This window comes from Oryx dammah, unplaced genomic scaffold, assembly GCF_014754425.2.
Source record: "Oryx dammah isolate SB20612 unplaced genomic scaffold, SCBI_Odam_1.1 HiC_scaffold_18, whole genome shotgun sequence".
In the NCBI taxonomy this organism is placed as follows: Eukaryota; Metazoa; Chordata; class Mammalia; order Artiodactyla; family Bovidae; genus Oryx; species Oryx dammah.
The window spans coordinates 13,859,959-13,886,347 of record NW_024070202.1 but is presented as its reverse complement, the minus strand read 5'-3'; the positions used below and the strand labels follow the sequence as shown (position 1 = coordinate 13,886,347).

The 26,389-nt window shown below is 43.0% G+C and overlaps 1 protein-coding gene across 3 annotated transcripts in view; it reads right to left on the bottom strand.

The window, feature by feature from the left end:
- The window catches only part of DYNC1I1 (dynein cytoplasmic 1 intermediate chain 1), a 402,011-nt gene that overhangs the window by 23,574 nt on the left and 352,048 nt on the right, over window positions 1-26,389 (bottom strand). For all 3 annotated transcript variants that reach the window (XM_040260479.1, XM_040260481.1, XM_040260482.1), the window contains one exon: window positions 57-197. In XM_040260479.1, coding sequence (XP_040116413.1) covers window positions 57-197 — 141 coding nt within the window. The remainder of the gene's footprint in view (window positions 1-56; window positions 198-26,389) is intronic.

The window sequence follows — 26,389 nt, the reverse complement described above, 5'->3', positions numbered from 1 at the left end:
GAGAGAAGCCGCCGGCGCCCCCCTCCCAGCCCGCCGGGTCCGGCGCCTGCGCTCACCTCGGTGTCATTGTTGAGGTTCCAGAGGTCCAAGCGCCCCATCCCGTCCACGCAGGCAAAGAGCGCGGGGTGCACGGGCGACCACATGACATCGTACACATAGTCGGCATTGTCTTCAAAGGAGTAGAGCGGCTTGTTGTGCTGTGAAGCAGAGAGACCGTGAAGACTTCGTGGCGCTGCCGCTGCCTCGGGCTGTCTAGCGAGCCTAATTAAAAACTTTGCACATTCACAAAGTGTCATAAAACTTCCCGAGATGAAAGTCCTCGGGAAGGTGAACCGCAGCTTTAAAGTTACTAGAACTGTCCACTGGCATAAATAAATACCGGGGGTGGGGGGCGGGGAGGGACTCAAGGGGCTGGGGGCTGGGACGGGCGGGGAGGCGGCTTCAGACACAGTGGGGGAGACGTTCCGCACAGGTGAACGGGCGGCGGGCACTCGGGGTGCTCGGCGGGCTCCGCGATGCGAGCTGCTGGGGGCCGAACCCAGGCGTGCTCTGCTCGCCGGGGTCAGACCCGCGGGGGAAGGCTCTGGAAGCCCGGGCAATCGCGGCGACCCAGAACCCTTAGCACGGAAGGCAACGCCTGCCACCTAGCGGCCGTTTTCCGTGGCTGCAGCTCTGCTTCCAATCCGACCCCGGGGCCAGATTTATTCTTTAATGGTTCCTTTGCGCGGGAATGGGGTCACCTATTTTAAAGGGATCGTTAGCTCTTCCGGCACGTGAAACATCTCGCGGTTCTGAGACTCTGGTCTCTCTATCTAGGATCAGTTCACCCAAATCAGGTGTACTGGTGAGGCTCAATACACTGTCCCTCAACCTCCGTGGAAGGCGAATCACGTTTTCTAGCTCACCCAGTATTTCTAAGAGCCCTGAAAATCGGTGTTTTGGGGGAAATGCATTAACACACCCCTACTGCATACAAATGCTTCCCCTCCGGAGGGATACAGTAAATTAAAATGGCACTCCTGATTTCCAGCGAATATTGTCACATCAAAATAGCACAGAAGTCAGAGGCAAGTATGAAAGTACACCAGAAATAAAATGTAATTGGACTTCATGAATTATTCATTCCATCTGGCTTGTCTTATTCTAATTTCTGCATAATGGCTTTACTAATCCCTGATCAATTAATGTAAAATGAAATTTAAATGATAATGAAAGCCCTAGAGATAAAAGAAATTAAGTATTCTTATATCCTCTGACAGAAATCTAAACAATGGGAGTTTTTTTCCCCAATGTCTTCATCCAGTCAGCTGTCTGTACCCTCTTCATGGGCACAGTCGAATGCCTGTACAGGCCAGAGTAATAAGACCAAAAAATGATAACACAATATGAACAAGCAAATCCTTTCTGCAGAAAATGTTCAAAGAACCTATCTGTGGGGAATCAGCACCAAATATCTGAGCACATTCCCAAGATGTACTGTGAGGGAAAATAAAAAGCCCCAAATCCATATGCTGAACTCAAAGTAGGGGAAAATCAGTGAGAAGACAATAAAATTCCCATAGCCTGAACCTAATGCAAAAATTTAAGGTAGTGACTAAGTGATTTCTCCTTCCATGAATTATCTTGCTTTGGCGTTGCTGAGGCGTGAATACAGTTGTAAGACTATTAAATCAACAGAAGATTTTAGGTGAGACATTGCGTGTGTAGGGTGAGTAGTATGTATGGTCTTATTTTTAATTTAAGCAGTACCTAAAAAAACATGTAACACTGCTAATCGCAAAAAGAATTAAATGGACATTAGTTTTATAGTTTTGTATTTTACTCCTCAACATTATAACTCTTATGCCAATATATCTCACTTAATTTGGACCTAAGATTATTTGCCTATTTGCTATTGATGTGGCTTTTTCCCATCCTCTCTCACTGCTTGGACTAGATGATTCAAACTTCCTTCTTCAGAGAATCTGAATATCCAGTGATGCCTTAAAATAGTATGAAAACATCATCTTTTTTTATTAATATAAAAAAAAAGCCAGGGTAGATAAAGTAGGTGGTCCTTCATTGATCGTTTCTGAGTATTAAATTCTCTTAGTAGGAGATTATTTGTCCCAAATTCTTGATTTTGTAGCTAGCCAGTCACTATTTGTTAGAGAATATGAGTAACACATTTTTCTTAAAATCAAAGAGTAGGAAAGACTTACACATGCTTTAAAAAGCCAGTTCTCAGGACCCTTTATTAATAACCCAGCTGATAGGATAACTGAGTATACAGAGGTGTAGACACAGATGAACACAGACATTCAATAAATATAGAACTAATCTACAGTCCTTGCTTTGCTCAATTAGAAAACCATCCAGCTTTAAAACCATCCAGGCATTTTCTAAGAAGCTGATATTATTTGATATGTTAATTCTCTCAAATTACATTGCTAATCTCTAGTGTTTCTTTCCTTTTCTTTTTTGGTGGCTTCCTTTTTTAAGAAACTTAGTCAAAACTGTAGTATATCTTGGATATTTTTTACCTTTTAAACATCTGGAAATAACTTTTAGTTCATCTGACCAAAAACCAATTTTCTCGTATTAAATCGTCTTGTACTGAAATGCTAATATTCCCTTATTACCTCCTACCTCCAAGACTGAAGCTTTCATTCTAAAAGTCACTATGCAAGTAATTTTAAATTACAGACTGTGCACGTTTGGGGCAAGGGAGAGGATTTCTATCTTCACAGGATTTGTTTTAACCTTGATAAATTTACAGTATGAAGAAGCCTTGGTCAGGATTGAAGGCATTAGCAGGGTACCAAGGAAACCACCATCCATGAACCACTAGTTCCCAAGATTAGATCAGCAGACACCATGAAAGTGAAAGTGAAAGTGAAGTCGCTCAGTCGTGTCTGCTCTTTGTGACCCCGTGGACTGTAGCCTCCCAGGCTCCTCTGTCCATGGGATTCCCTAAGCAAGAGTACTGGAGTGGGTTGCCATTTCCTTCTCCAGGGGATCTTCCCAACCCAGGGATCAAACCCAGGTCTCCCGCATTGGAGGCAGACGCTTTAACCTCTGAGCCACCAGGGAAGCAGACACTACAGGCACAGGCTAATGCCACTCTTATAATAGTAAGCACTGCTAGTCCAAATGTCAAGTGCAGTGTTTTTTTTTTTCAATAAAGGAGCTTTCATTCTAACTTATTTGGGACTCAAAAGGTAAGCTGAAAACCTCACTGAAAATTTGTCTCAAACACTTAATATAAAACATTTCCTAATTTACATATATATCATGAAATACTAGCACTTTCATATAATACATCAAAAGCATTAGGGCCTAAAGATTCTGGTTTTGAATTCTGAAACATAGATGCTTATATACACAAAGTTGTTATAGCTTGCTATTGCATTAGCACCAGTTTTAAAACACTACAAGTTTTGAAAAGGTGGAAAGTGTAGGGGCCAATGATTTTTTGAGGAGGAACTTGTAACATCATTTGTATGTATTAAAGCTACAGAAGCTTGATGATCTTAGATATTTACTCTGCAAAGTACTAGGCCACTTAGTAAAGTAAATATCATTCCACTGTGTGGACCATAGAAAGTGTTTTTCAAGACAATCAAATTTCACTAGGCAAAAACCCCTTCACTTGTGTATTCTCTTTTCTGATGCCCTGCTTGGCATTGGTGACCTGTTAGAAAAAAGAAAAGAAAAAGGAAAACTGCCTTGTAACGCAGCCCACAGTATGTGTGACGCACGCCAATGAAATAAAGCTGTAACAACCAGACAAGTTTCCAGGGCTGTGCCCCCCCCAAATGCTAAAATATCCAGACACGGATCAGCATGATTGTAATGCCCTGATTCTCGAAGTGGAGAAGCAGGCTACCAGTCACCTCCCAGACAGACTTCAAGGGCAGGGCAGGGTAAATGACTGGGTGTTTGCGTGTGCCTGCCTCTATATACATATTGCCTAATTTAATTCACATCAAATCTCTGAAAGGTAGACAGTATTTACAGAAAAGAAAATGACAGTCCAGGAAAGTCTGTAGCTTTCCCGAGGTTGTACGTGGCAACACTGGAGTTGGTTCTTTGGTTTTTCTAGCTGTTAAGTCCATTTTCTGTTTGCTGGAACCGTGCGGTCCTCTATGAAACACAGTGAAGGTCTCCAGTCTTCACAGAAAGAGAGGATCTGTTAGCAGTCCTGGCTGCTATCCCATTCAGTTCAACCCATACTTACTAAGCACACCTTATGTAACTTATAGGAAGAGTTAAAAATATCACAGTCAGAACGTTTCATTTCCTGAATCAGTTATTAATAATCCCAAGGCTGTTACCCATACAATTCCAGGGACCCTTAGCATCTTGTGACGCTAACAAAAATCTTTCTCTCCAGCAAACTAAGAAAAAGGGTGGAAATGGCCCTTTAGCCAGCAGAGATTAAAGCAGGCCATGCATTAGAGAGTAGAATAAAATGATGCTAAAAGCAAAGATCCGGGTTCAAGTTCACTCAATGCCTATACAATCTGGGGTGAAGGACTCCAATTGAATTATATTATCGGATAGATGCGGATAAAACGAGGAGGATGGAATGGAAAAGGAAGTAGGAGAAAGTGCAAAAACTACAGACCTTGGGAAATTTCAACTTAGCATCCTTGGATCTTAGTTTGTTTTCATCTGTAAGATGGAAATCTGGAGAAACTGACCTCAAGGGTTCCCACTGGCTTTGTGATTCTATAACTGTTCTGTGGTAAGAGCCGAATGGAATAAACCATGTGAAAGTTTAACAACGAGTTATTCAAAACTACATATTATAATTAAAGCCATCTTCCTTGATGTTCTGTGAAATTTATATCTCAGCAATTTTTTTGAGTTCATATTTCATCAAAATACATGAAGATATATGAAGGGAGTTTTCAGTGGAAAAAATGAAATAATAAAAGTAATAAAAGATTTATTTGACCAGTTGGAGAAGGGATAAAAAATACTAAATTTACATACAAGAGGCAGGTAGTGAATTCTGTTCAAAAATGAACAGTTACAACATCCATCAACGTTTTACAATAAAGACTTGATCTCTAGATTGAGCTTTGATTTTATAAGTACACTTCTGACAATGAGGAGAGCTGCACATTTTTCCAATCAGTTAAGTATAAAATGATTTCATGAGAGGTGAATTTCTATTTCTGATGTCAGAAATGTACCAAAGTCACATCCAGGAAATATAGTGTTTATTTTCCTCTATATGATTTATTTTCCTCTTATCAGACAGCTCAAGGCGTCCCAATGGGCTTTAGTTTTTTGAAGGCTGATGAAAAGGAATATTTTGTGCGAAAATGCCTCCGAACACCTCCAAACACTGTGGTTCTTGAGGTTGCATCTGTCTGTAAATGATTAGCTTTCAAAGCCAACTTAGAAATGTCGACCCAAACCATGAACCTTTCTTTGGAAGGGCGGGGAGTAGGGAAAAGGGTATTATATGGGTTGGTCGGATGGGGGTGGACAACTAACAGTAGCATTTCTGTATTTTTATTCTGAAATACAAGGAAACAAATGGAATCTTACCTTGAAAACTGTATCTTGTTGGGGAAAAAAATCATCATCACCGTAATACTAAACAATAAGTAATAAGAAAATGTCCTTCAAAAATTGTCATGTGGGTTCTGGTGAAGGAATTAAATAGCCAGCCAGTTCTTCCAGGAAACATTAAAAATGTGAGACCACAATATCACTTAAAAAAAAAAAAAAACTAAAGGACCCCCAAACTTGAAGCTCACAAAAATGGATGCCTCTACCATAAAAAGAAAGTCCTTATACAAACAAATCCAAACTCACAAACCAAACCAAAAAACCAACACTGTTGGCCCAAAAAAAGGTGTTGGGAAGTTTGGTGCTGTTGAACCAAATGGAAAACATTATTTGCAAACTACATGCTGGGTCCTCCTGAAGCACAAAGTAGCCTGTATTTATCTTAATTTGTGTGGCTCATATTGTAACAATACTCCTGATAACCCAAATCCTACCTTTACCTGCTTCTATCATGGTGAGAGATTCAAAATCAGGCATAAACACTTTGGCTGCGCTATTCTTAACAGAGTTAAGTACAGTGAGTCTGTTTATTGTTTGGTTGCCTCAACCAAAAGTACATCTGAGGACTTTAATTTGAATTAGTTAATATAAAATAATTAGAAAGAAGGCTCTAGAAATCCAGGAATAAAGCCTTTGCCTCTGTATAAATGTAGAAGTTCTGCTGAATAAGCCACATAAAAGGTGTTTTTTGTTACACTACCTTCCTCTCCTGCTTATTTGCATGAAAAATCCTTCTAATCCAGGAGGCGCCACCAATAAAGAGGATAATTATCCATATAAAAGAATGTATACATATTCACAGGTTTTGACTAGTATTTGAGTGTTTAAAGTTATGGGAAAAAAACCTACAAGCTTTGCCTCCCTCGTTCATAAAGGAGTATATTTCTCCCTGCACAGGCACGATTTTTATGCACATCAGCTGCACCTAAAGGTTCGCCTTTAAAACGGGCGTTTTAGTGAAGCCTGTAGAGAATTACTGTGAAAACACTCAAGCTGGGGTGCCCTCCTGAACTGAACTGTTTGGGTTCATCTTAGCTGCTAGGGCGCTTTGGGTAAGTTCTGCCTCCTGACGGGGGAGAGGCAGAGCAGGGAGTGTCAACTGATGGTTGGCTTGTTGGCACCATTCGGGTGGTCTTTCTCTGGACTGCTGGCTTCTCTCTGATACACACTCTGTGACTGCAGAAGGAGGCAAGCCAGTTTAAAGAGAGACCCTCCCTGGTTACTGCTGCCCCGACTCTATTTCCTCCATGGTTGAGTGGTTTCACACCAAACACGATGCTGGTTAAACATTCATTGTACCGCCAACGTTCAGGTTGATGAGAGACTGTGTTAGGAGGGAGGAGGGGATGGGTGGAGACTGATGTTTAGGACATGCTGGTGGAGAGGGATGACTCAGACTGGACCTACGCAGCCAGAAGTGTGGTTGTAGCCGTACCTTTAAAGAGTAGAAAGACAAGCAAGGATAGCCGTGCTTGCAGCCTTAAGCAGCTTTGCGTATTTCTCTGTTACTGCTGCTGCTAAGTCGCTTCAGTCGTGTCCGACTCTGTGCGACCCCATAGACGGCAGCCCACCAGGCTCCCCCGTCCCTGGGATTCTCCAGGCAAGAACACTGGAGTGGGTTGCCATTTCCTGTTCTAATGCATGAAAGTGAAAAGTGAAAGGGAAGTCACTCAGTCATGTCCGACTCTTAGCGACCCCATGGACTGCAGCCTTCCAGGCTCCTCCATCCATGGGATTAGCCAGGCAAGAGTGCTGGAGTGGGGTGCCATTGCCTTCTCCAGGTCTCTGTTACTATTTAGGGTTAAATCACACAACTGCATTTTGTTAGTGGGTAGACTCAGTGGTAGAACATCTCCACTCTGGTCTAAACTGTCCACTTCCATCCAACTCTAGTGTCTGGCTTACAAACTCTCTCCCCATTGTAAATAAATTTATATGTAACATATATTTGTATATATATTTATAAAATACACACATATATGCAGAAAAGTGGGCTTCCCAAGAGGTGCTACTGGTAAAGAACCCACCTGCCAGCACAGGAGACGTAAGAGATGTGGGTTGGATCCCTGGGTTGGGAAGATCCCCTGGAGGAGGGCATGGCAACCCACTGCAGTATTCTTGCCTGGAGAATCCCATGGACAGAGGAATCTGGTGGGCTACAGTCCACAGGGTTGCAAAGAGTCGGATACGACCAAAGCAACTTAGCACACACGCAAAAATATTAATATATAAATTTAGAAATACATAATTCTTAAAGATTTAAAAAGATAAAGGTATAAGCCTAGATGGAGTTCCCAGGTGGAACAGTGGTAAAGAGTCTGTCTGCCAGACGCAAGAGATGAAGGTTCAATCCCTGGGTAGGGAAGATCCCCTGGAGAAGGAAATGACAACCTGCTCTAGTACTCTTGCCTGGAGAACCCCATGGACAACGGAGCCTGGTGGGCTACAGTCCATAGCGTCGCAAAGAGCCAGACACGACTGAGCAGGTGTGCAGGCATGCACATAAGCCTAGATCCATAGATTACATCTTCCCTGGTGGCTCAGCTGGTAAAGAATCTGCCTGCAACGTGGAAGACCTGGGTTCGATCCCTGGGTTGGGAAGATCCCCCGGAGAAGGCAAAGGCTACACACTCCAGTATTCTGGCCTGGAGAATTCCATGGACGGTATAGTCCATGCGGTTGCAAAGAGTCAAACATGACTGGCTTTCACTCTCACTTCATAGATTACATCTTGACTCTCCCTTTATTCTTATGTCTAAATTCTATAGGATAAACACTTGCCAGTTCTCAGAGCTAAGCTGACATTAGTGGTCACAGTACGTTTAGTAAATATAACATTTAGATGAATTTTGTTTCTTTTCAAGAAGTCATATACCCAAATACTCAGCTTTAAAATCTAATGGTAAAGTCATCTAAATAATTAAATATCCCATTCTACCTGCTCAACAATTCAGTGTATATTGTGTACACTCAGTTTTGCTTCCCAGGTGGCGCTAGTGGTTAAGAACCTGCCTGCCAGTGCAGGAGACAAAAGAGACATGGGTTTGATCCCCGGGTCAGGAAGTTCCCCTAAAGGAGGGCATGGCAACCCACTCCAGTATTCTTGCCTGGAGAATCCCATGGATAGAGGAGCCTGGTGGGTTACAGTCCATAGGGTCACAAAGAGTCAGACACGACTGAAGTGTCTTAGCACAGCACACATACATACATAAGAAAGGCACACTTTCAAAGGGTCAAGGCAAGTTTTTTTTTCTGGGTCTGCACCCCTGCATCTCCTGGTGTTAAATGCAATGTATTTTTTTTTAATATTATATGTAAGAGTGGGATAGCTGACAATTTTATTTATTTTAATGGTGGAAACAGTGTATTTATTCTAATTGGTGCAGAGAATCCCACACAGCAGAAGTTCAAAACATTCAGTTTAGAGAGAATATATTTGATATGCTTCCTGCTTACCCTGTTTATTGATTTGATGACCTATTTTATTTTGCCCAAGCCAAGTTGAAATTAATGTCTGTTCAAACTGGAAACACCAGCTAAGCATGAGATGAGGTGATTCAGGACATTGTAGATGGGCATGAGAAAATAACCTAGTATTACTGATGAACCCTGGACAATTTGCAAGGCTGAGAGGTCACATGAGGCTGCTCTAGATAGACCTATCCTGGTTTGATCCAAACACAGCTACTTTCGGGGATAATGAGGAGTTTTAATTTATCTTCCAACATTAGACATAACATGCAGGTTAGACCAGGAGGTGGGGATGGAGCTATCTTTGAATTTCATAATTATGTGGGTTTCCCAGATAGCTCAGTGGGTAAAGAATCTGCCTGCAAAGCAGGAGACACAGGAGATATGGGTCAATCCCTGAGTCAGGAAGATGCCCTGGAGGAGGAAATGGCAACCCACTCCAGTATTTTTACCTGGAAAATCCCATGGACAAAGGAGCCTGCTGGGCTATTACAGTCCATGGGGTCACAAAGAGTTGGACAGACTGAGCGACTAAGCATGGATTATGTACGTAGTTGTATCTGTTATTTGTCATTCTCATTCTCTCTTCAAACATGAGCACTTAGAAGGAGAAGGATGAGGAAGGCAACCCCTCCGGCATATCACTGAAATGAAAGGGCTCTCGTTAAAAGAGAAAAGAAAGGATTCAGCAAGCCTTGTTTGCACAGGGATAAAGACCAGTCAGCAGGGCGAATTTTAAGTCTCAAAAGTGTTTGTACTTCTACGGATTATTCACACATGCCTGTATAAATATTTAACAGGTATGTGTTGGTGGGTGACTGTTTGGGGGGGGGCGGGGGGTTCAGGGGTAAATGGACAGGAAGCAGGAACACAGGCTAGGTCTGGCTGTGACTTGATGATTACATTCTTGTGGTTTCTTTCACAGTTCAAGTATTCTCCCTGAGTGAGCTTAAAAAACGGAACCCCCTCCTTCTCCCTCCGCCCCAAAAAAGGGAAGAAAAGAAGTTGATGACTGGCATAGGTAGTTTTCTAGAAAGCTGATTTTAATGTTTGCCACCTTATGTTAGGAAGGGAGGGGAAGAAGGGGTGAAAATGAGGATAAGTGAAGAAAAAATAAGTCAGATACCACCTGACTCATGTTTATTACATGTTTATTACAGAGGCAGCCAGCAGGGCTTTGGGGTTTTGGGGGAAAATGCACTTTCATCCAGGAAGTGTAAATGGCAGCAAACTATTGATTTTGTTCATCATCTTCCCTGTGTCAAGGGTTATGCTCAAGTTACTGTAACGTTTAACTTTTGATTTTTATTGTGTTTTTCTTCTGATGCTTTGAACATTTGAACAAAACGTTAGCAGAAATAGATATGCTTCAGGGCCCTCTGCTAGAATTATGTAATTTTTAAGGAGATGTTTCCATCGGAGTTTAAAATAACCTCACCCACCTTAACAAAATACATTATTTCACTTAAGCTCTTCAAAAGTATTAATTCCTCAACAATGACTTACTGAGGACCTACCATATTCTTCCTACTTCGGGAAATCAATAAAAAGACAAGATGTGACTGTTCAGAAGGACTTGGAGTCCAGGTAGGAAAACGAAAATTATGAAGTAATAAGAGAAAATTGTTTCCTTGGGAGCCCATTTTCTCATATTGTTCCAAAAGGACTTATGTTGTCTTACAAGTTAAACAGATCGCAAAAGTAAGAATAAACACACAAGAGGCAGGTGAACAGAGAGTTAATAGTAGGATCCTGAGATAAACTGATTATCACAATCTGGTAGTGAATCAGCTCTATATTTCCTGATAAGTAAGACAAAGGGTAAAACCCATCATGTCACAAGGAGGTATGCAGATTTCCCCATCTGAAGAAAGAAAAAAATATAAAAGAATGTCCTCAAAGACACGTTCTTGGGGAAAACTCAAGGAGGAATTTACCATGTCTGTGAATCTCTGGAAAAGAGACTGGCTTTCTGGTTTGTTTATACAAAAGAAAGCGAACAAGTAGGTAGCCAGGTGCTAAACTCTGTGGTACGGATGTTAGGTGCCAGAGGAATTCAGAGATTGGGGAGATGGCATTTTGGTGGTTACTTTTAGTCTGATGTGGTCAAGGAAGGTATTATCCGGGACAGGTGAGGGGACCCGCCTAGAAAGATGCACAGACTTTGACAGATGGTAAGGAAGCCAGGCGGTTGGCGGGGGGAGAATCACAGCATGAAAAGACTTGGCTGTGAACATCAGCATGGAATTCCCAGATGGAAGGTGAGACGTGGGGACAGGCTGTGGAATCTGAGGATTTGTCCTATGGAATAATAGGAAATCATTTTTGTTTGGATAGAGTCGGGGGTAAAGACGTATTATGAATGGTCTTGGGTATAGAGTTAAGACTGTTTTTTTAATGCAATAAGCTACTCATTTATTAAACATGTAGTGATAAATCTACAGGTCACTGGTTCAGAGATGTCTAACACTCTTGTGGGAGTTTTCAGCTTTTCTGCTGCACAGTGGAGCCGGAAGATCTGATTTATATATTAAACACGGTGCATTTGAGTCTCTGGAGATGACACTCAGGTTAAGCTGGCAGTCAAAATGTAGGTCTGAAACTGAAGGAAGGGACAAGCTTGAAGTCCATGGCAAAGAATCTTTCACAAGAGATGCTGAGGAAGAGGAGAGAGGGCTGCAGAAATGAGTCCTCGACAGACAGTATGATGCCAGATGAGCACTAAAAAGGAGCCATCACACTCAACAGTGAGGGGGTTCACCAGAGATCTTGGAGAGGGAAGCGTCAAAAAGCTAATGACGGTTGGTCAAGGAGCAGCCGGGAAATATGGCTGCAGTTGGACTGCAGGCATGTTGGCTCTTTGATTGGTTTAGCAAGCTAACCCAAATATTTGGACATGCTTGTGATAGTTAAAGCCATCCAATCACAAACCACCTATCTCTCAGTTCAGTTCAGTCGCTCAGTCTTTTGCAACCCCATGGACTGCAGCACGTCAGGCCTCCCTGTCCATCACCAACTCCCAGAGCTTGCTCAAACTCATGTCCATCGAGTTGGCCATCCAGCCGTCTCATCCTCTGTCATCCCCTTCTCCTCCTGCCTTCAGTCTTTCCCAGCATCAGTGTCTTTTCCAATGAGTCGGCTCTTTGCATCAGGTGGCCAAAGTGTCTCCAAGATCTCTAAGAGGACCCTAGTGTTACTAGTGTTTGCGTCTAGGGCTGCTTTTCTTATTCCATAAGACCGCCCACTTGCCACTTTGATGTGCCATCCTTGATATGTCAGACAATTTCTTATGGAGCTTTATATCTCACACTTGGCAGTAAGCCTGGCAAACAGGAGGCAGAGAAGATGCACTGAAAATAGGTGTTGGTGCAGGTAACATCTGGGTGCCATCCCAGCTTTTTCTGACACCTCTGAGCAGAGCCTTGAACTTTGCCCTGATTCTTTGGGCTCTGGATTCTTTCTTGGTCTCCCAGGGCTGAACCTCTGCTTTTCCTGTTGGGTTCTTGATTCAGCATCCTCCTAAGACTCTTATTTGAGCATGTCACTTTGCCATGAACCTTTCCCTTCACTCTGCTCCCTTAAATATTATCTCTGATGAAGAGCACCCCATCATGGCAAAGAGGTCAGCACGTTTGTACAGAACGGGCACCAAAGCAAACACGAGGGACTGTTCTTGGAGGAAGGTGATATGAAAAGTAGGCCGGGATGGTAGGGAACCTAGTCAGGTACTTCCTGTGTATCACAAGAACAGGGTATCGGGAATTAAACGTCTGACGAATTTTATCTCATTGAACACAAACAAAAGTAATCCATGGACTTAAAACATTCCTATGTACCTGAGATTCTTTTTAAAACATACAGTTCTACTGACGTGTGTTGGGGGGCAGTGGGAGAGAGGAAGAGAAAGAGAGATTGACTGAGAGGGTAATTAACCTAATTTTTCATGAAATATTTTTACATTCACATATTCTTATGTTTATTTGTCTGGAGAAGAAGAGCGATACCTAGAAACAAGAGAATGTTGTATGGATGGTAAAGGATCCTGAATTGAAATCAGTACCACACAGGGACTAGACATCCCGCACCAGTTTGTAAATGTATTCTGAACACAGTAAAAGTGACGAGATGGGTCTTTGGATTCAGCGTCAACAAACTTACTTCTCTACAGAGCTACCGTATGACCCAGCAATCTCACTCCTGGGCATTTATCTGCAGAAAACTATTCGCGAAAGGATACACACACTCCAGTGTTCTTTGCTGCACTACTTACGATAGCCAAGACATGGAAGCAATCTGGAAAGGTCATCAACAGAGGAACGGATAAACAGGATATGGGGGGGGTGGCGTGTATACACACAGACACAATGGAATATTATTCAGCCATGAAAACAAAATAATGCCATGTGCAGCAGCAGGGATGGATCTGGAGACTGTCATGCTGAGTAATGTAAGTCAGACACAGAGAGAAAAATATCTTATGATAATATCGCTTATATATGGAATCTTAAAAAGTGGTACAAATGAACTTATTTATAAACAGAAATAGTCATAGATGTAGGAAACCAACTTATGGTTACCAAGGGGGAAAGTGAGGGGAAGAATAAATTGAGAGACTGTGATTGATATGTACACCCTACTATATAAAATAGATGACTAATAAGGAACCACTGCACAGCATAGGGACCTCTACTCAGTACTCTGTAATGACCTACATGGGAACAGAATCGAAAAAAGAGTGCCTACACCTGTAACTGATCCACTGTGATATACAGCAAAAACACAACATTGTAAAATCAACTGCACGCCAATAAAAATTAATTTAAAAAAATTGCAGAGACAACTACTGATGTTACTTCTATACCATGGACAAAATTTCTATGCTATAAATTCAGGCGTTTCAAGATGAAGCTATTAATGTAAGTCCATGATTGTTATGCAAAATCCCATCCACAAATGCCAAAAATCAGGAATTAAATGTATTAAAGTCCTGTAGGAAGCAACACTGTTCCCCCCACCCCAAGCAAACAAACTTACTTCTCACATTAGCTATAATGCATTGACTATTCCTGCAACTTTCCCTCACCAGCCATGGGTCCTTCAAGGCGCTGCTGCCCCTGGGAGCCAGCCTTGGAGGGATTAGAGCCCTTTAGGCACTAGGAGTGTGGGTGTGCATGTGTGTGTGTGTGTGGGGGGGTGTGTAAGAACATCAGGAGAAGCTCATTATTGTTAAGCTGTTTGTCCATAACCAAGGCTCAATCCTTAGCTTTTATCAGGGTAAACTATGTTGGCCCCGAAAGTCACTGTTGAAGTTTTAACCCTCAGGACCTCAGAATGTAACTATTTGGATATAGCCTCCAGAAAGAGGTGATTAAGGTTAAATGAGATAATGGGGGGCTTTAATCCAATGTGACTGGTGTCCTTATAAGAGGAGGAGATTTGGATAAAGACAGGCATGGGGGTGGGGAAGACACGGGGGTAATATGGCCATCCACAAGCCAAGGAGCGAGGTCTCAGAAGACAACCCTATCGATACCTTGCTCTTGGACTTCCAGTCTCCGGAACTGCAAGGAAATAAACTTCTATTGTTATAACCATCCCATCTCTGATACTTTGTTATGGCGACTCCAGCAAACTGATGCAGCTCTCAAAGAAAAAGAGAAAGAAGGCTCTCTTTTTTCCTTGGCTTCCAGTGCACACCCACATGGGCACACATACTCTCTGAAATTCTGAATTTACGGAATTTCCCCCAAGAGCGCAGAAGAGTACACTGTGTGTGGACTTAACACGCAGTCAACGATGGCAGGCCCAGCCTGTGTCTCCCACGGGAAGACACAAGGACAGCAGAGCCTCCTTGTAATTTTCAACTTCACCTTATATCACACCAGTAGTTCTGCCACGTGTCTTAGGCCACTGGGACAAGGGAGGATGGAGACTGGAAAACTCTATGCAACCTCAATACCAAGGTGCCAAACCATCACAGGGACCCAACTGAACGGGAACCAGAAATGACCGTTCCGTCCGATTCAGTTTCTTTTGCCCGAATACAGAGCTATATCCACCACCCCCTGCCCGCAATGAAGCCTTCTGTGCTTGAGGTAAGAGTGTATTTTGGCTTAGTCTTGTGACCCTCTGCAGGCTCCATCTTGAGGTCTCTTTCTTTTAGACAAGGTAGTTGGAGGGTGAGGTAGGGATGGGGTGAGAGGGCAAGCAGGCAGGGTAGCCAGCCCAACTAGGGTCCCCAGGCAGAGCCCTCCTCTCCTGGGTTGTTAACCTTTCGATTCCAGAGCAGGCAGGCTCCTGCCAGGCTCCTCTGTGTGCTCAGTCCTGTCCACCTCCTTGTGACCCCATGGACTGTAGCCTGCCAGGCTCCTCTGTCCCTGGAATTTTCCAGGCAAGAATACTGGAGCGGGTTGCCACTTCCTACTCCAGGGGATCCTCCCGACCAAGGAATCAAACATGCATCTCCTGTCTCCTCCATTTGCAGGAGGATTCTTTACCACCGAGCCATCTGGGAAGCCCACTCATTATCAGTCTCCTTTAAAGGCTAACGCCTGCATAATGGGTTCCTGAGGCTGGAAAATTTTCAAAGAATTTTTGAATACATCTCCACAGCCCCTTCTCTTAACAATAGCATCTATCAAACGGCGAAGGGAAGGCTCTGTTTAAAAGCACCGATGGCAGATTACAAGAATGTGTTTGATTGCCAAAGTGACTAATTTATTTTTACACAGTATTAATGATGCTACAATAACTAATATCTATAGCCTGGTTTTGACAGTTTATTGCAAGGGTTCCTATTGTTTAAATAATGGAGAAAAAGGAAGTGGGGGGAAAAAGCAAGTATGGAAGAGAGTGTTTTATTTTGCTACATTTCCATTTGTTAACAAAACTCCCCATAAGCAAAACCAGAGGTCATTAGCAAACAACCAAAACATGCCTGTCTCCAGAAGAATACAGCTCCCTTCATCATTCAAAATACAGCTCTGCTGAAAACCCAAATCAGGACAAATCCTTAACATGAAAAATTCAGTGCAGGCTTGAAACCACCTGACTTTACTTTGGGTTTGTGCTCCTTAAAATTACCTAGAAAATATCATAATCTTCCCATCGTGCGGCTGGATGTGGGCCAGGGCCCTGGCTCCAGAGGCAAAGGGCAAAACTAAGAATCATGTCTGAACAGACAGCTCCACCCTCTCTCCCAAGTCCACTTGGCCTCGTGACAAAAAGTGAGGTCTGAAGCACATTCATCCAGGGCCTGGGTTTTTGGCCCAAACTCAAGACTCTCAGAGGACAAACAAAAATGAAATCCAAAATGTTATCGTTCTCGCCTTTAGAAGTCGAATGGGTTTAATAGGTACTGCAAGTGGCGAGAGGTTCCTGTAATACAGAACAAACAGAAATGCACTCACTTGTAGCTTTTTGTTCAGGAGAAGGATCTTATAGCTGAGAGCTTAAATTCTAAAGTGATTTTTTGGTAATAATTATGTGTATGTGTGTGTGTGCATGCAGAAAATGAGATCGAGAAAGAGTGTGAGAGAGATTTCCATATAGAACCAAATATGGTGAAAGTGAAAGGCCAACCATGAGGAGCGTGCAGGCACAGGGGCCCCACGGTGGGGGCCCGTCTGCCTGGCACGGGTGGCTCTGGCCTGTGGGCAAGCCTCTCAGTGCCCGTTACTCTCCTTCACTGCATGCTTAGCTCTTAAGCACGCCCTCTCCCTGGCGCCCACCCACTCTGACACCCCCACTCTCTCAGGCTTTGGATGGGTGAGAGCCAGGAGAGACTGTCAAGTGATTTTTACCTCCTGCCGAGCTAGTGACAGGCTCGGTACAAATAGCTACATTGAGAAAGTACCTCCACGCCACACAGCCAGAGCCAGGGCTCCAGCAAGACAGTCCCGGGATATGAATACCACCATCTGATCCCCTTGGGGCAGATCAGCACTGAAATGGACCACGTGTTCCAAACGCGCCCCCCCTACCACTCCTCACCCCCTAATCAAAACCCTCTGCTCTAGCCAGTTGGCTGCAATCACAATCCCCTCTGCACACTGGATCCCTTCTGGCCTGCAAGCTTGTGTTCACACTGCTGCTTCCTACCACTTAAGAAAAAAAGGATTCTCTCTCCTCCTGGAAAACCAATCTTGAGATCCCTATGAAGGCCGGCTGACCTGAGCAATCCTCTCTCGGACCCCTACACCCCCTACCCGACGTCTCCTCCTCCCAGGCCCCCAGCTTTGTTTTCTGTCTTCTTAGGTGCTCTGTCTGCGGCTGTCATGAGTCTTGTATGGTTATATTTAAATATATCTTTCTTTAATAAATGGTGCTAGGAATCAGTCCATCCTAAAGGAAATCAACCCTGAATATTCACTGGAAGGCCTGATGCTCAAGCTGAAGCTGCAATACTTTCGCCACCTGATGCAAAGAGCCCACTCATTGGATAAGACCCTGATGCTGGGAAAGATTGAGGGCAGGAGGAGAAGGGGGAGACAGATGATGAGATGGTTGGATAGCATTACTGACTCAATGGAACATAAATCTGAGCAAACTCCAGGAGATAGCACTTAAAATGGATTAAAGACCTAAAGGTAAGACTGGACACTATCAAACTCTAAAGAAAAACATGGGATGAATACTCTCTGACACAGATTGCAGCAATCTTTTTGGATCTACCTCCTGGTAAAAATAAAAACAAAAATAAACAAATGGGACCTAGTTAAACATAAAGGCTTTTGTACAGCAAAGGAAACCATCAACAAAATGAAAAGACACCTTATAGAATGGGAGAAAATATTTGCAAATCAAGTGACAGACAAGTGATTAATTTGCAAAATATACAAATAGTCCATGCAACTCATTATCAAAAGAAAAAAAAAAGCAACCCAGTCAAAAAGTGGGCTGCTGCTGCTAAGTCACTTCAGTTGTATCTGACTCTGTGTGACCCCAGAGACGGCAGAGCCCACCAGGCTCCCCCATCCCTGGGATTCTCCAGGCAAGAACACTGGAGTGGGTTGCCATTTCCTTCTCCAGTGCATGAAAGTGAAGTTGCTCAGTCATGTCTGACTCTTAGCGACCCCATGGGTAGGACTGCAGCCTACCAGGCTCCTCCGTCCATGGGACTTTCCAGGCAAGAGTACTGGAGTGGGGTGCCATTGCCTTCTCTTCAAAAAGTGGGCAGAAGATCTAGATACACATTTCTTCAAAGAAGACATACAGATGGCCAAGAGGCACATGAAAAGATGCTCAATGTCACTAATTTTTAGAGAAATGCAAATAAAAACCACTGTAAAGTATCAGTTTACTCCAGTCAGAATGGACATCATCAAAAAATCTACAAATAAATGCTAGAGAGGGTGTGAAGAAAAGGGAATCCTCCAACACTTGGCAGAAAGGTAAACTGGTAGAGTCACTATAGAGTTTCCTTAAAAAACTAAAAGTAGAGCTGCCATATGATCCACCAATCCCTCTAGATATATATCCAGAGGAAACTGGGCAAAATTTGAAAAGACATGTGCACCCCAATGTTCATGGCAGCACTGTTTACAATAGCCAGGACGTGGAAGCTGCCTCAATGGCCATCAAAGGAGAAATGGATAAGAAGACGTGGTACATAATATATGGACTACTCAGTTCAGTTCAGTCGCTCAGTTGTGTCCAGCTCTTTGCGACCCCATGAGTCGCAGCACGCCAGGCCTCCCTGTCTGTCACCAACTCCCGGAGTTCACTCAGACTCACGTTCATTGAGTCCGTGATGCCATCCAGCCATCTCATCCTTGGTCGTCCCCTTCTCCTCCTGCCCCCAATCCCTCCCAGCATCAGAGTCTTTTCCCTCCAAAAGAATCCCAGGACTGATCTCCTATAGGATGGACTGGTTGGATCTCCTTGCAGTCCAAAGGACTCTCAAGAGTCTTCTCCACCACCACAGTTCAAAACCATCAATTCTTCAGCGCTCAGCCTTCTTCACAGTCCAACTCTCACATCGACACATGACCACTGGAAAAACCCATAGCCTTGACTAGACGGACCTTAGTCGGGAAAGTAACATCTCTGCTTTTGAATATGCTATCTAGGTTGGTCATAACTTTACATGGCTATAAAAATAAATAATGCCATGTGGCACAACAAGGATGGACCCGGAGACTGTCGTACTGGGTGAAGTAAGTCAGACAGGGAAAGACGAGTATCGTGATTTCACCTGTATGTGGAATCTAAGAAAGTGGTTAACATGAACCTATTTACAAAACAGAAATAGAGTTACAGATGTAGAAAACAAACCTAAAGTTACCAAGAGGGGAAAAGGGTAGGGGAGAGACTAATTGGGAGACTGGGAGTGACATAAACGTGCTGATGCTGAGTCACCCGGTCGTGTCTTACTGTGCACCCTGCCCACTGTAGCCCACCAGGCTCCTCCGTCCACGGAACTGTCCGGCCAAGAACACTGGACTGGACTGCCCTACCCTCCTCCAGGAGATCTTCCCAACTCAGGGGTCAAACCCAGGTCTCCTGCACTGCAGACAGATTCTTTACCACTGAGCCACCAGGGAAGCCCCACAAACCTACAACTATATAGAAAAGAGATAACTGATAAGAACCTACTGTATACACAGGGAACTCCACTCAGTATTCTGCAATGGCCTACATGGGAAAAAATCCAAAAATGAGTGAATACACACACACACACACACACATAAACTGTTTCACTTTGCTGTACAGCACAAACACAACATTATAACCAACTATATATCAATAAAAATTAATTTTAAAAATATATCTTTACTTTATCCCTGAAGTGTTTGGTTTTCTATAGAGCAAGATTTTTTTGTTTTTGTTTTGTTTTTAACTTTTTTAGAGCAGTATTAGATTCACAGAAAAACTGACAGGAAGGTACAAAGAGTTGCCATGCACTCCTGCTCTGCAGGCTCCCTCCATTATTAACGTTGCCCACAGAGTAGTGGGCTTCCCAGGTGGCACAGTAGTAAAGAATCTGCCTGCCAGTGCAGCAGATGCAGGTTGAATCCCTGGGAAGATCCTCTGGAGAAAGAAATGGCAACCCACTCCAGTATTCTTGCCTGGGAAATCCCGTGGATGGAGGAGCCTGGAAGGCTACAGTCCATGGGGTCGCAAAGAGTTGGACATGACTGAGCACGCACACAGGTATTCACCTGAAGGAAGAGAAAACTAAGGCTCACACAAACATGGGTATATGAAAACTTTCAGCAGGTTTTATTCATAACTGCCAGAACTTGGAACCAAGCAAGATGTCCTGATGAACTAGCGAACTATATTATATTGGCGCAATATTATTCATTGATAAGAAAAAATGAGCTCTCAAACCATGAAAAGACTCAGAGGAACCTTAAATGCATATTACCAAGTGAAAGAAGCTACTCTGGAAGGCTGCATATTATGATTCCAAGTATAGGACACTCTGGAGAAGGCAAAACTATGGTGACAGGAAGAGATCAGTGGGTGCCAAGAGCTGGGAGGAGGTAGGGATGAACAGTGAGGATAAATTTAGGGAAGTGAACTACTCTGTGTGATGTTATAATTGTGGTTACATGTTGTGTTTGTACAGGTCCACAGACACTACAACACTAAGAGTGAAACTGTGGTCATAACTTTCCTTCCAAGGAATAAGCGTCTTTTAATTTCATGGCTGCAGTCACCATCTTCAGTGATTTTGGAGCCCAAAAATATAAAGTCTGACACTGTTTCCACTGTTTCCCCATCTATTTGCCATGAAGTGATGGGACCAGATGCCATGATCTTCGTTTTCTGAATGTTGAGCTTTAAGCCAACTTTGTCACTCTCCTCTTTCACTTTCATCAAGAGGCTTTTTAGTTCCTCTTCACTTTCTGCCATAAGGGTGGTGTCATCTGCATATCTGAGGTTATTGATATTTCTCCCAGCAATCTTGATTCCAGCTTGTGCTTCTTCCAGCCCAGCGTTTCTCATGATGTACTCTGCATAGAAGTTAAATAAGCAGGGTGACAATATACAGCCTTGACGTACTCCATTTCCTATTTGGAACCAGTCTGTTGGTCACATCCATACTATACGGCAAATAAAAATAGGTGGACAGTCCAAAATATTACAGACTTTACAGACTTTTAAAAAATGCTCTGATTTCTAACTGATTCAGTTGCAATCAATGTGAGGTGGAAACTGTGGAACTAAAAGAATGTCTAAATCACTCCTCTTCACACAGTGGTTTTCTTCACTGTAATATTAGGGAATCACACAGTGGGTCGACTTCTCTGACTTAAGCCATATTTCCTTGTTGCTCTTCTTTCTTGTTTCCCACCCACGGACTTCGATTCCATAAAGGACACAAAAGCTGTTTATAAGAAGATAAGTGGTATATTTATTCAATCACGATTCCAATAGTGCTGGCACCATAACTATCTTCATGGAAATCTCCATGCACGGCTTTCAGCGCCTGTCGCGCCTCCATCTCCAAATACTATTTCTGGACACTTAATTCTTCCTTTAAGTCTCTCTCTCCTCTCCTGTCTAGAAATTAAGGTTCACTGATCACCTCATCCTTGTCTGGGAAATCCCATGGACAGAGGAGCCTGGCAGGCTATAGTCCCTGGGGACGCAGAGTCAGCCATGACTGAGTGCCTAAACTGCAACGTCATCTTTACCCTCCCTGAACCCTTACTGATTTTTTTGTTTGCTTGTTTAACATTACTATTGGAAAGTGCATATTGGAAAGACTGCATTTAGGACTTGTGGGACTAATGGGTACATGCTTGTCCAAGAGAGTGGAAACCCATGAAATGCAGGTTGAGGTGTCTGAAGAGATTAGGAGAGCAAGTGGAGTGGTGTCTGTCAGAGTTTCCAAGAGTATGTTCCAAGTCTGTTCTCCTGTGTGTCTGGGTAAAAATGAATTCCATATCCAGATGAGTTTGGGGACCTCTGCGTGGCATAAATCAGCCCATTCCTGAAGAATAAGTTTAAAAGGCCTCTCGGGTAAAAATACTTGTTCACTTTTAACTCTTTCTGTATTGCTTTTAAATCATGGAACCTCTTCTCCTGGCTTTAAAAAAACACCTGTTAAGATTCCCACAGAATACAAACATTGTTATATATTGTGATATATTTTATTTTAGGAAGATTATCTAAGAGGATTATGTAGGGAGCTAAGTATGAGGAGGGACCAACCTCAGAGAAATTGGCAGTAATTTTGTCACAAACTTGCTAAAGAAGACGTGGTCATTCTCTACTCTTAAGAAACTGTTTTTTCAAACAGACTCCAGACTGGAGAAGGCATTGTTAGTGAGGTGTGTGCCTGCTCTAATTCATTACAGATCTAGATAAACACGAAACACTGTAATAAGAATAAACAGTATCACTCACACACTCACAGACATAAAGACGCACACATTTCATTTCGATGGCCCATGGATTGCTATATTGAAAAAAAAAAAATTGGTCTTAATAGCAAAGGACTAGCAAAACTCAGTTCATTAACTAAATCTTGTTAAAGGAGGACGACTGAGGGAGAGAAAAAGCAAACCAATCAGGCATAAGTTAGGTTTCGTAGGTGGGCAGAAGCCAAGAGGCTCAAACATAACCCTCCTGGATGGGGGCGCCCTTTACAGCTCTTAACACAGCTGGGCCTGGCAGAGTGGTAAAGGGGAAATCTGGTTTAAAAGCTACGTTTTTAATCATTAAGGAAGGTCTTAAGTGAGAGGGAAATGGACAACTTCTAAGAGACTTCTTCTTACTTTTGACTTGGGTGTAGTTCAACCCAGCGAGCAGGGGGCAGGAGAGAAAACTATTTCACTCTTACGGCCAATTCCACAACATTCCTCTCCAGAAACGTCCACAGCACTGGTGAGCTTCCAGTAGTAAACACTGAGGTCGCTTCCCCAGAATTTATGGGAGGGCCTATTACTCCACTTTGGAAGGAAAAAGGAGCGTTTTCAAACATTATATTTATTTTTCCTCTACAAAACTTTTATTTATTCTTTACAAAGTACTGGAAGAATGACAACAATCTCTCAATTTTTACTGTCCCGAGTTGATGCAATAGTAATTTGTCCTAATAGTCAAATTCTACTCATATTGTGTGTAATCCTGGCAACTAACATATATGAGAAGCAGGATAAAGATCATCAAAGTGATACCCTACTTCGAAAAAAAGAGCATATCAATACATCCTAAATAGTCAGACAAGTTAAAGAAACAATCTAGAAACTGTGAAAGTAATTGATACTAGAATATACTAAGAAAAAAAAACCCTTCCATGTGTTTTCTTTAGATATAAGACAAATGAGAGTATTATCAGTTTTCTAGGCTTGCCATATTTAAATCCCCTTGAAGTCACGACTTGATGAGGGGTAGGGGACCGGTATTAAAAAAAAAAAAAAAAACTACAGTGCTCTGGGTGAGGATTAGAAGGGACAGTGACAGATTTTTTGGAGCTAAGAAGGATAAGAAAGAGAATAATATATATTGGCTCAAAAATTTAAAAACAATTAGAAGTTGATTTTTTAAAGTCCAATTGAAGATACAACAGATGAACAAGTAAACATGAAGCCCGCAGAAAGGTCAGATGAGACGATTCTGTAACAAGCCCCTCAAGACGGGGGGGCACATGGCAAAAAATTTACAAAAGTAATCTTAACATTACAAGATATCACTAGCACAAAGCCAGTCACACGGGAGTGTTCGGTTGAACGTCATTTGTTATTACGATGATTATTATTACCACTGTAGTCTTTATCATCATCACAGGGCTTCATCTGAATATATTAGTGTAGGAGTGAGCTGGGAGGGGAGTCCCATGAAGGGTTGCAAAAATAAACATGCTGGTTAATCAAGCTGCTACTATTGCATGGAAACATATATATTACCATGTGTAAAACCGACAGCTAGTAGGATACTGCTGTATAACACAGGGAGCTAAACCCGGTGCTCTGTGACAACCCAGAGCGGTGGGGTGGGATGGGCGTGGAAGGGAAGTTCAAGAGGGAGCTGGGTGTGCGTGCTGAGTCACTCAAGTTGGGATCGGCTCTTTGCGACCCCATGGACTTTAGCCCACAAGGCTCCTATGTCCATGGAATTTTCTACGCAAAAATACTGGAGTGGGTTGCCATTCCCTTCTCCAGGGGATCTTCCTGACCCAGGGATGGAACCCAGGTCTCCTCCACTGCTGGAGTGATTCTTTACTGTCTGAGCCACCAGGAAACATAAATATACCTGTGGCTGATTCATATTGATGTCTGGCAGAAACCAATACAACATTGTCAGGGAATTATCCTCCAATAAAAAAATAAAAGAAAAGATGCTACTATTTAATGTGGTAGAACTGTGAGAGTGTTCATTAATAACTCAACCAGCTGGTGTTGAGAGAAGAGGGATCACTATGCTGAATCCAGGGGTTGCTGTGGAACACAAGTATCGCTGGTAACCTTCTGAAGCAGTAGTAGACGTAGAACATTAGGCTGACCCTGTGGTTCAAAATCCTGGGGGGAAGGTGAGATGTCTTCAGTGCCCAGGTTCACTCAGCACACCAAGCCAGAGTCGTAAGGGCCCACTTTATCATAAGCCATTGCCCTGCCATCTCTGGCTTCCCTGGTGGCTCAGAGGGTAAAGCGTCTGCCTGCAACGTGGGAGACGCAGGTTTGATCCCTGGGTGGGTAAGATCCCCTGGAGGAGGAAACGGCAACCCACTCCAGTGTTCTTGCCTGGAAAACCCCACGGATGGAGAAGCCTGGTAGGCTACAGTCCACGGGGTCACAAAGAGTTGGACATGACTGAGCGACTTCACTTTGTCATCATCGCAAGGCCTCACAGACTGCCTTCCACCGTCCCTTTTGGCCCCAAGAGCCTCCCGTTTGTTATTCCCTTCCTATCACCTTGAGCGCATTGCTCCAGTTCAACTCTACTTCCACATCCAAACAACAACAATAGCAACAGGAACACCGTTTAATGGCAATAAAAGGATTTCTACTTCTTTCATGGTGTTTACCCTGGCCTGGCACTGTTCTAAGAGCTTTATATATATACTAAATCATTTAACCTTCACAAGCACCCTATGAGATAGGTCGTGTCTTCATCCCCATTGTATAGATGAATACACTGCACACAAAGAGGGTAAGGGCTTTTCCCAAAATCACACAGCTGGAGTGCCAGCTGGCCCATGGTTCTGAGTTTGAAACCGGTTCCTTTTGCTTGAACTCCTTTCCCTTTCTCCAGAGCCTCACCTTGAATGTCACCTACTATGAGAAGCTTCTTTAGCATATTTCTTTCTCTATCCCCTCTCCACTGTTTTAGTCTGAGTTAGGAATTTTTTCTTATAAACCATGGTTTAGAGAAGAGTTGAGTCCCCTTCCTCTGGAGAGAATCACTTCCTACAAGAGTCAGACTTTCCCAGAGGTATCTTTAGAAAAACCAATACTGCATGTAACAGGGGACCAAGGGGCCACCTTCAGACTTGTGAGGGAAAGTCCTCCTTTGATAACTTGATCAAATACCATTTTGAATGAAAGAGGTGGTTAAGGACACACACTCTGGTTGGCCCTCTCTTTGGATCCTTCTTGCAAACGAATAGGAATTCTAATCACCTACTTTGTAAGAAAAATATCAGGAGGCCCTCGATCCCTGGATGGTTGCCTTAGATTTTCTTCCCCCAAATTATAGTTTCTTAAATATTTCCTAATAGGATTTTTTAAAGCTTAACCTCAGTTTTCTAATAATTATATTTCTAAATTATGGTTACAAATTTTACTACTCAAAACCACTGCTAACTAAATATTTGCTACAGTGTCTCTTTAATGTACATCTTTAAATGACCCGGGACTTATTCGTCCATGTATTAATCCAGTGATTTATTATGTGCCTACCAGGTGCCAAGCACTATGCCAGGTACTGGGGAAAATATACAGAGTAACATGGGTCTACGCTCAAGGAGCTCTCAGTCTTATCATTGCTATTATAGGGAAAGGGCAGAAATTCTGCACATGATAATGAGATTCAGTGACTAAGACCAAGCTGTTTTTATTATCGAATTATCTATAATTGTTGTGGTTGTGTTCAATTCTTCTTGACCCCACGGACTGTGTGGTCCACCAGATTCTTCCGTCCATGGGATTCTCCAGGCAAGAATACCAGGATGGGTAGCCGTTTCCTACTCCAGGGGCTCTTCCCAACCCAGGGACTGAACCTGGGTCTTCAGCATTGCAAGCAGTCTCCGGCATTGTAGGCGGATTCTTTACCAACTGAGCCAGCAGGGAAGCCCTTTAAGCTACACTTAACATTTATCACAATACCTAATCATTTTTAACAAATCTATTTTAAAGGTAATAACCAATGTTTTTCCTAAGAAACAAATTTTTTC